The sequence below is a fragment of the Carcharhinus amblyrhynchos genome, chromosome 11, assembly GCF_965287045.1.
Source record: "Carcharhinus amblyrhynchos chromosome 11, sCarAmb.v2.hapA, whole genome shotgun sequence".
NCBI classification, from domain to species: Eukaryota; Metazoa; Chordata; class Chondrichthyes; order Carcharhiniformes; family Carcharhinidae; genus Carcharhinus; species Carcharhinus amblyrhynchos.
In genome coordinates, this window is record NC_137334.1 from 97,495,579 (window position 1) to 97,506,239 (window position 10,661).

Below are 10,661 nucleotides of genomic sequence, written 5' to 3' on the forward strand. Positions count from 1 at the left end.
CTCCCAACAATGACATCACCTAAGACATTAGAAAGAAACGCTGCTGAAAACTGTCTCTTAAGGGATACCAATGTCACACATGCATCTCTAATTTCCTTTCTAATGCCATCTCCAACATCAGCATTACAGTTAGAGGGTCTCAATACAATCCCCATTCACAGCTTTGGCTCTTGGTATTTTTCAATTCTATCCATTCAGATTCTAAGTTATCAGAACTAATATCCATCCTTACTTTCCTCTTTAACCAGCAATGCAATTCAATCGCCTTTTACTTTTTGCTTCTCCTTAAATACTGAATATAACCCTGGATGTGCAGTTCTCAGCCCTGGTCATCCTGCAGTCATGTCTCCACAATCCTGACTGTATCATACCTAGTTACATCTATTTGTTTGATTCATTCATCCACTTTATTGCAAATGTTCTGCACATTAAGGTACAAAGCCTTCAGGCTTGTCTTTTTAACATTCCTTGCCCTGTTGTCATTATTTTTCACTGTGGCTCTGTTTGATTCTGGCCCTTGGTTTCTCTGCCTTTCACTTTCAGAACATAGGAAACTTTTCTTGTTCCTCTTACTGTCCTTGATCCCCCTCCTGTGACTCCTTGCATAGGTTTGCATCCATCCCCTTCCCATTTTAGTTTAAACCCTCCCAGCCTAGCAAATATTGCCCCAGGATATCAGTCCTGATCTTGCCCATCCAGTTTGCACTGGTCCCACCACCCTCAGAACTCTCAGCGGAAAGCAGCAGCAGCCAAATTTGATGTCCCAGGATTCTGAAACCCTCCCCCTTACATGATTTCTTCACATACCCATCTGCTATATCTTGCTTTTTCTGCTTTTACTAGAATGTGGCATAGGTAGTAGTCGTGAGATCACTACCTTTTGAGGTCCTACTTTTCAACTTGCTTCCTAACTCCCTACATTTTACTTTTAGAGCCTTGTGCTTTTTTATAACCAATGTATACCATGACCACTGGCTGTTCACTCTTCCCCTTCCAGAATAACTTGCAGCCGATCTGAGACACCAGGAATCACTGGGGAGGTAACATACCATCCATTGTTTGTGGCCACAGAAACTCCTGTCTATTCCCCTTACAATTGAATCCCTGATAACTATTGCATTCCCACACTTTTTATTCCACTTCCATGCAGCAGAGCCAACCACAGTGCATCAAATTTGGCTGCTGCTCCTTTCCCCTGAGAGGCCATTCCCCCAAAGCGGTATATCTGTTTTGCAGGGAAATGGCACAGGAGATTCCTGCATTGCATACCCCCCTGCTCTGCCTGTTGGTGGTCACCTATTCCCTTCCTGCCTGTCTCTGGTGTGGCCATCTCCAAACATGATATCCATAATACTCTCCACCTCATAGCTGGCCCCAGGCACTGGAAATGTTTCCAGCTACCCACATGGAGCTGGAGAGCACCACAGCTTTGCACCCTCCGGCTATAACTTACCCATTTAAACTAAACCTTTGGGAAGATAATTAAAATCAAATAATATCAATTACTCTCAGGCCCTTCTTCTCTGGTCCTCTTTATGACAGAATAACAACTTTGCAACTAAAAGTAGTAAATAATTACCCAACTGTACTTGCCCAATCAGCTGCTTCCACTTGCCCCATGTCACTTTTGAATCCAAGATCCAAGCTTGCACTCAGATTGCTCACTGCACTCTTGTGCTATTTTCAGTCTCCTCTGGGTGCTGCTGATTGTCTGTCCTAGTATCCTCCTCTCACACGCTCCTCTCAGTACTGCTGGGGAAAAATGGTTTTTGCTCCAAAGCCCTATGTTCCCAGCACCCCCTGAGCTTCAAATGAAATGGGAAAAAGTGTTTGTTATATTGTTGACTGATAAAACTTTTGTTTGCGGGATAGGTGGCTGGAGCGTGCCTGCTGATAGCAGGTATGTGACACTAACTGGCACAATCACTCGTGGCAAGAAGAAGGGGCAGATGGTGGATATCCATGTAACATTAACCGAAAAAGAGCTCCAGGAACTAGCCAAGTCAAAGGAGCCACCAGAGCCCAAGGAAAAAGGCGAGAAGAAAGTGTGTGATTTGGGGCTACACCAAGGTCCTCATGTTGTCCTATGGAGCCTGTTATGTACCCCAGTGGTCTTTGTATTGTCCTTTGTCATGTCCTTTTATTATGGGACCATCACCTGGTATAACATTTTCCTGGTTTACAACGAGGAGCGTTCTTTCTGGCATAAGATTACAATTTGCCCTTTTTTAATCATTTTTTACCCAGTACTAATTGTGGCACTGTCAGTATCCCTTAGCATATATACAACCGTGACACAGATTTCCTGGTCATTTGGTGAGTGGTGGCAGGCAGTGCGAGACTTAGAGAAAGGTTTCTGTGGTTGGTTATCCGGAAAGCTTGGTCTGGAGGATTGCTCCCCGTATAGCATTGTGGAGCTGCTGGATTCAGACAACATTTCAGGTAGCCTATCAGGGAAGGCAGCACCAGCAGGAGAGCAGATGTCTGCTGTTTAAAGTGCTGATTGAGAGAAGAAAGCTGTCTGAAGAAGTTGTCTCGGACTTTGAAAAGAAACAAAAAAAAGACAAAATGTTTAAGTGAATTCCCTCTGTCCTTGATGCTGTATGACTTTGTAGTATTCTGATGCACATAAGTAAAAAATGTGAGCCAATTAGACTAATATGTGCATCTGTCTAAGTCATTTCATGGGAAGCTTGTTTGCTTCTGACCAAATACCAATACAGCCAGAAGTCCCCCAGTTTGAACTATGCCTCTCTTTTTGATGACCTGTTCAATCAGGGCCTGAACCCATTCCCATGTAGGCAGATACAGATGATGGTCTCAGATCAAATTAGAATACTTGCTATTTAACTTATTTATTTATTGTAACTTCTGAAGGTGCTGGCCATAATAATCTGGGTGCTTTCCCTTTAAAGTGATTGATTTTTTTTAAAAAGTTGAGGAAGTTGTGTTCCCAAACACTAAAATGCATCAAGTGTTGAGGAGCAATGAGCAGAGTTTACTGAACTGTTGTCTGCTGGGATGTCATGTTGCTTTAGTGTAAAATTAACTAGATGAAATAAATGGGGATACCCCACAATTAATGGTAGATTCAAAGAGCAAAGAAAAGTACAGCACAGGAACAGGCCCTTTGGCCCTCCAAGCCTGTGCAGATCATGATGCCCGAACTAAAAAAAAGTCTGACCTTAGTCTGCATCCCTATATTTCCTTCCTATTTATGCACCCATCCAGATGCCTCCTAAATATTACTAATGTGCCTGCTTCCACCATCTCCTCTGGCAGCGCGTTCCAGGCACACACCACTCTCTGTATGAAAACTTCCCCTGCACATCTCCCTTAAACTTGCCCCTCTCACCTTGAACCTGTGCCCCCTTGTAATTGACACTTGCACCCTTGGAAAAAGCTTCTGACTACCCACCAGCCTGTCTTTGCCTCATAATTTTGTAGACCTCTATCAGATCTCTCCTCAGCCTCCGTCTTTCCAGTGAAAACAATCTTAGTTATTCAGCCTGTCCAGAGAGACCAGGCAACATATTGATGAACCTTCTTTGAAGTTTCTCCAAAGCTTCCATGTCCTTCTGGTGGTATGGTGACCAGACCTACACGCATTATTCCAAATGTAGCCTAACCAAGGTTTTATATAGCTGCAGCATGATTTCCCAACTCTTGTACTCAGTGCCCTGGCTGATGAAGGCAAGCATGCCATATGCCTTCTTAATCACCTTGGCCACTTGTAGGGAACCGTGGACCTATATGTCCCGATCCCTCTGTATGTTAATGTTCCAAAGGATTCTGCCATTTACAGTATAATCATACCTAATTTTGATCCTCCAAAATGTATCACCTCCGGATTAAGCTCCATTTGCCATTTCTGTCCCCAATCTATCTATATCCTGTTGTATCCTCTGACAATCCCCGGCACTACATAAGAACATAAGAAATAGGAGCAGGAGTAGGCCATCTAGCCCTTCGAGCGTGCCCTGCCATTCAGCAAGATCATGGATGATCTGAAGTGGATCAGTTCCACTTTCCTGTTTTCTCCCCATAACCCTTAATTCCCTTGTCTATCAAAAACCTATCTACCCATGACTTAAATATATTTAGCGAGGTAGCCTCCACTGCTTCAATGGGCACACAATTCCAGAGACTCACCACCCTTTGAGTGAAGAAGTTCCCCCTCAACTCCGATCTAAACTGCACACCCCCCCCCCCCCACACTTATTTTGAGGCTGTGCCCTCTAGTTCTGCTATCCTTTCTAAGCGGGAAGAATCTCTCTACCGCTACCCTATCTAGCCCCTTCATTATCTTATATGCCTCTATAAGATCCCCCCTCAGCCTTCTAAACTCCGAGTACAGACCCAGTCTATTTAATCTCTCCTCATAGGCTAACCCCCCTCATCTCCGATATCAGCCTAGTGAACCTCCTCTGCACTCCCTTCAAGGCCAATATATCCTTCCGCAAATGCAGCGACCAAAACTGCACACAGTGCACCAGTTGCAGCCTCACCAGTACCCTGTACAGTTGCAACAAGACCTCCTTGCTTTTATATTCTATCCCCCTCACGATAAAGGCCAACATTCCATTCGCCTTCTTGATCACCTGCTGCACCTGCAGACTGGGTTTTTGCAATTCGTGCACAAGGACCGCCAGGTCCCTCTGTACCGTAGCACGCTGCAGCTTTTCGCCTTTTAATAATAATCCCTCCTACTATTATTTCTGCCAAAGTGAATAACCTCACATTTGCTAACATTATGCTCCATCTGCCAGGTCCTCGCCCACTCACTCAGCCTATCCAGATCTCTCTGTAGACTTTCTGCACCTTCCACGCAATTTGCTTTTCCACTCATCTTCATGTCATCAGCAAATTTCGTTACCCTACACTCAGCCCCTTCCTTCAGATCATCTATGTAAATGGTAAACAGTTGAGGCCCCAGCACCGATCCCTGTGGCACTCTGCTAGTCACCAACTGCCGACCAGAATAGCATCCGTTGATTCCAACTCTCTGCTTCCTATTAGACAACCAATCCTCTATCCACACTAACACCTTACCCCCAACTCAGTGCACCCTAACCTTTTGCAGCAACTCCGCCAATCTTTGTGTCATCTGCAAACTTTCTAATCAGATCCTCACATTTTCCTCCAGGTCATTTATATATAGTACAAACAATAGAGGTCATAGCACTGCTCCCTGCGGAACACCAGAAGCTACAGATCTCTATTCTGAAAAACACCCTTCCACCGCTACTCTGTCTTCTATAACCAAGTCAGTTATGTATCCATCTAGCCAGCCCACCCCGAATCCCATGTGATTTTGGTTTTTATTCCAGCCTGCCATGTGGACCTTGTCAAACACCTTACTAAAGTCCAAATAAACTGCATCCACAGCCTTTCCCTCATCAATTATCTTTGTCACCTCTTCAAAAAAACTCAATCAAGTTGGTGAGACATATCTTCCCTGTACAAAAGCCTGTCATTAACTAGTCCATTTTCCTCCAAGTATGCATTTATTCTGTCCCTCAATATCTTTTCCAAAAGTTGTCAAAAGTTTCCAAAAGTTCCAAAAGATGTCAGGCTCACCAGCCTATAATTTGCTGGATTATCCCTGCTTGCTTTCTTAAACAAGAAAACAACATTGGCTATTCTCCAGTACTCTGGAACCTCACCTGTGGTCAAAGAGGATGTGAAAATGCTTGCTAAAGCCCCAGCTATTTCTCCCCTTGCCTCCCGCAGTAACCTGGGATAGATCCCATCCAGCCCCAGGGACCTGTCTACCTTAATACAATTTAGGATACTCAACAGATGGTGGAATTTTAATTCAATAAAGAATATCTGGAATTAAGAATCTACTGATGACCATGAAACCATTGTCGATTGTTGGAAAAACCCATCTGGTTCACTAATGGCCTTTAGGGAATGAAATGTGCCATCGTTACCTGGCATGGCCTGCATGTAATCCAGACTCACAGAAATGTGGTTGACTCTCAAAGGCAACTAAGGTCGGACAACAAAAGCTGGCTGGCCAGCAAAACCCATGTCCCATGAAAGAACTAAAAAAAACCTCACTTGATGTACTGATGTTTTCTAGAGCAGTCACATACCTATCCCTGAACTCAACATCTGTCAAGTCCTCCTCCTCTGTGGATACCAATACAAGGTATGCATTAAGGATTTTACCTACTTCCCATGATTCCATGCGTAACTTCCCTCCATTGTCCTTGAGTGGGCCTATTCTTTCTCTTGCTATCCTCTTGTTCCTGATATATGCATATAAAGCCTTGGGATTCTCCTTGACCCTGTTTACTAAAGACATTTCATGGCCCTTTTAACCCTCCTAATTCCGTGTTTAAGTTCCTCCCTACTTTCACTGTACTCCTCAAGGGTTTTGTCTGTTTTTAGATGCCTAGACCTGTCATATGCTTCCTCTCTCCTTTTGACTAAGCTTACAATTTCCCTTGTCATCCATGGTTCTCAAATCCTGCCATTTCTGTCCTTAATTTTTGCAGGGACATACCTGCTGTTTAAACTGCTCCCTCATGCCAGATATGGATTTGCCTTCAAATAGCTGCTCCCAATCCACATTCCCCAGTTCCTGTCTAATTTGGAAGTAATTGGCCCTCGCCCAATTAAGCGCCCTCATCCGAGGGCCACTCTTGTCCTTATCCATGATTACCCGAAATCTTATGGAATTATGGTTGCTAAGCCCAAATGCTCCCCCGCTGAAACATTGATACCTGGTCCAGCTCATTCCCCAATACCAAGTCTAGTATGGTTCCCTCCGTGGTTGGATTGTCAACATACTGAATCAAAACCCCCTGGATACATCTGACAAATTGCTTTCCATCTGAGCCCTCGGCTATAAGGGATTCCCAGTCAATATGGGGGAAGTTAAAGTCACCCATCACAACTACCCTACTTTTTTTCACATCTTTTCAATATCTGACCACACAATTGTACCTCTGTCTCCTGCGGGCTGTTGGGAGGTCTGTAGTACATTCCCAATATCGTAATTTCACTTTTTCTGTTCCTGAGCTCCACTCATAATGCCTCATTGCAAGATCCCTCCAATGTCTCCTCCTTCAACACAGCTGTGATCTGCTCACTAATCACCGATGCAACTCCCCCACGCTTTTGCTTCCCTTTCTGTGCCTTCTAAAACAATATCCCAGAATGTTAAGCTGCCAGTTCTGTCTTTCCTTTAACCATGTTTCCATAGTTGCAATTACTTCATAATTCCATGTGTAATCCAGGCTTTCTGTTCACCTGTGTTACCTGTAGTATTTTTTGCATTGAAGCAAACACAGTTCGCACCTACAATCCCACCAAGCAACCTCTGCAGCTTCCCTCTGCTTGCTCTTACTCTGCGCTATGTTTATCTCAGTCTCACTTTCTTCCCCAGTTCCTACACTAACTGTCCCCATTCCTGCCCCTCTGCACACTAGCTTAAATCCTCCCGAACAGCATTAGCAAACCTTCTGCTCAGGATACTGGTGTCCCCCCAGTTCAGGTGCAACCCATCCTCCTTGTACAGTCCCACCTTCCCCAGAAGACATCCCAGTGATCCATATATCTGAAGCCCTCCCGCCTCCATCAATTCTTTAACCACATGTTCAACTGTACTGTCTCCCTGCACCAAGCCTCACTAAACATGGCATGGGGAGTAATCCTGAGATTACCACCCTAGAGGTCCCATTTTTAGCTCCTGACCCAACTCCTTGAATTGTCTTCGCAGGATCTCTTCCCTCTTCCTGCCTATGTCATTAGTGCCAATGTGGGCAATAACATTTGTCTGTTTGCCCTCCCATTTCAGCATGCCCTGTACCTGCTTAGAGACATCCAGGACCCTGGCCCTAGGGAGGTAACACACTATCCTAGAGTCTCATTCGCAGCCACAGAAACACCTGTCAGTGCCCCTTACTATCGAGTTTCCTACTACTATCACTTGCTTGGACTTAGCCCGACCTGCTCTACAGCAGAATCAGTTGTGGTGCCACAGGCTTGGCTGCTACTGGTATTTTCCCCTGAGACCTCCCTCCCAACAGAACCCAAAACGGTATATCTGTTTGAGAGGGAAATAGCCACAGGAAACTCCTGCCTTACTTGCCTGCCTGTCCTGGCAGTCACCTGTCAACCTGTCTGAACCTGTGGTGTGACCATCTCCCTGAAGCTAGTTTCTATCACACTCTCTGCCCCTGTATGCTCTGCAGTGTGGCCAGCTGCTGCTCCAATGGAACCACACGGTCTGTGAAGAGCTGCAACAATCACACTTCCCATAGACATAGTGATCAGAGATGCTAGAAAGCTCCCTGATCTCCCACATCTGGCAGGAGGAACATATCGTTGCCCTAACTGCCATCTCTGTCTTGCTTTTACTTTGCTTGTCCTCCTCACGGTGCCTTTTATTTTGGTGAGGGGGAGAGAAACATCAGTGCAGTTCCTTGGGCTTAACCACTCCTTGATACCACTTCTTTGGCTATCCACAATACAGCCAAGGTAGTCAAGTTGACTTCTCCCAGAATTCTCTTCTGCTGCCTCTGCTGGCTGACCTTCCTCCTGTTCATCACTGGAGGGTTCTTCAGCGACAGATGTGCTATAAATGGGGTAATGATCTACCGTGAACTCTTAATATGTTTGGGAGATTTCAAGGGATCTCATTGGGAGACTTGACACAATATTTAATCTTTCACTAAGATGAAAGATTTTTCTACTTTAAAAAAACCACAGTTGTAGTAAAACACTAATCACATTTTTAATACTGGATATCAATTATAGAACAAATGTAATTTACGGATTTTCAATAGAACTTCAGTCTTACACAGTTAAAACTTTAATTAGATTTAATTTGACAATAAGACCATAAGATATAGGAGCAGAATTAGGTAATTTAGCCCACTGAGTTTTCTCCAGCCTTTTCCCCGTAACCATTGATCCCCTTACCAATCACAATTTATCTATTTATCTCTGTCTTAAAGACACTCAATGACTTGGTCTCCACAGCCTTCTGTGGCAAAGAGTTGCACACTTTCACCACTCTCTGGCTGAGGAAATTTTTCATCTCAGTTCTAAAAGGTCATCTCTTTACTCTGAGGCTGTGCCCTTGGATCCTAATCTCTCTCACTAATGGAACCATATTCTCCATGTCCACACTATCCAGGCATTTCAGTATTCTGTAAGATACCCCACATCTTTCTAAACTCTGAGTACAGACACAGTCTTCAAATCCTCCTCATGTGACAAGCTTTTCATTCCCAGGATCATTCTTATGAACTTCCTCTGGACACTAGCCAAGACCAGCACGTCCTTCCTTAGATATGGGGCCCAAACTGCTCACAGTACTCCAAATGTGTTCTGAACACCATTCTGTGTTCAAGATGGAAGTCATTTAGATTTGACCAGATTAAATTTTCTATGGTCTCGAGTCAGATCAAATGTGAATTGTGTCATTTGGTGATGACTAATGTGCAATCTCTTAGATATCGCAAAACAGTGGAAAGAGCAGGTTACCTTCTGCAATGCTCTGGTTTCACATCCAATTTGTTGGAAGCAAATTTTCATATGTAATAATTCCTCCCCTTCTTCAACTTGCTGTCTTTGAGGACCAAACATGTCTATTACATCTGTACACGTGTTTTACTCTCAGCTATATAGCGAAATTCCATACTTCTGCTCAGTCCCCATATCTTTTTTTCATGCAGCTGTTCTTTTTAATAGAAGCACTAGACTCAGCAACAAATCACTGTAGAATTCCCAATTTAACTACACTGGTTAAAGGGGTGGTATTGTTATGTCCTGACCAGCAGAAACAAGTAATCAATATTTACCTTTGCAACTAATTATAATTTTAAAGACCTCTGCCGTGCCAATCCTTGACATGACCCACTTCTAATAAATTGTCAACTACTATTGATAATTGTAACTCCTCACCCCAGCAACATTTTAATTTGCCTAATCAGTACCTCCTTCTGCTGATTTTGAATGTTTCCCCTAATGTCGTGTTTAAAGCTACAGTACAACTAAGGTCTTGTGCATGTTCACAGTTTGTTTTTTGTTTTCCCTGAAACAAAATGGAGAATTCTGTTTCCCTTTATGGTCTTCACTATTTTCATTATTACTTCCATATAAGTGCATTATTTCACAGATGTATTAATAACTATCTGCTCATCTGCATAACCTAACCTGTGTTTTTTTTTGTCTTTCACAGTTGTCAAAAATTGCCATATCCTTCAATTTTGTGTCACTTACAAATTGTAATATTGTTTATATGGTTATTTAATAAATGAAACACCACTACATCTTCATCTTTCCAAGTATTTAGTAATTCATCTAATTATAGATTGTAGGATTTCAGAACAGCAACCGCAGTAAGATGCACTCATAATTCCCGTTTGAAGAGGGTATCAGAAATGCTACCTTCCAGTCCTGGGGCACAATTTACCTGCCAAAGACATTTGGAGAATTGTAGTCAAAGCTTGTAGCCATTCTGTTATTTCACTAAGGTTCTCTCTAAGACCATCAGGATTTGCTGATTTGTCTTCCTTCAGTTGTATTGACTTCATTAACCCAGTTTCTATTGGAAAATCCATTTCCCATCAACTGTTTGACACCACTTCTGGTGGTTTGGATTTGATTTGATTTATTATTCTCACATGCATACAGTGAAA

General features: G+C 43.4%; 1 protein-coding gene across 2 annotated transcripts in view; it reads left to right on the forward strand.

Annotated features, from left to right (window-relative positions):
* The window catches only part of LOC145350381 (transmembrane protein 169-like), a 35,900-nt gene extending 25,618 nt beyond the window's left edge, over positions 1–10,282 (forward strand). Inside the window, exons 3-4 of one of the 2 annotated variants that reach the window (XR_013888175.1) lie at positions 1,873–6,157; positions 10,202–10,281. Coding sequence is in view for 1 of the 2 variants with exons in the window: in XM_080199653.1 (XP_080055779.1) it covers positions 1,873–2,495 (623 nt within the window). In the remaining variant the exon portion in view is untranslated. Of the gene's footprint in view, positions 1–1,872 lie in introns of both variants that reach the window. The other variant, XM_080199653.1, reaches the window with a different exon arrangement.
* Positions 10,283–10,661: the final 379 nt, after the last annotated feature.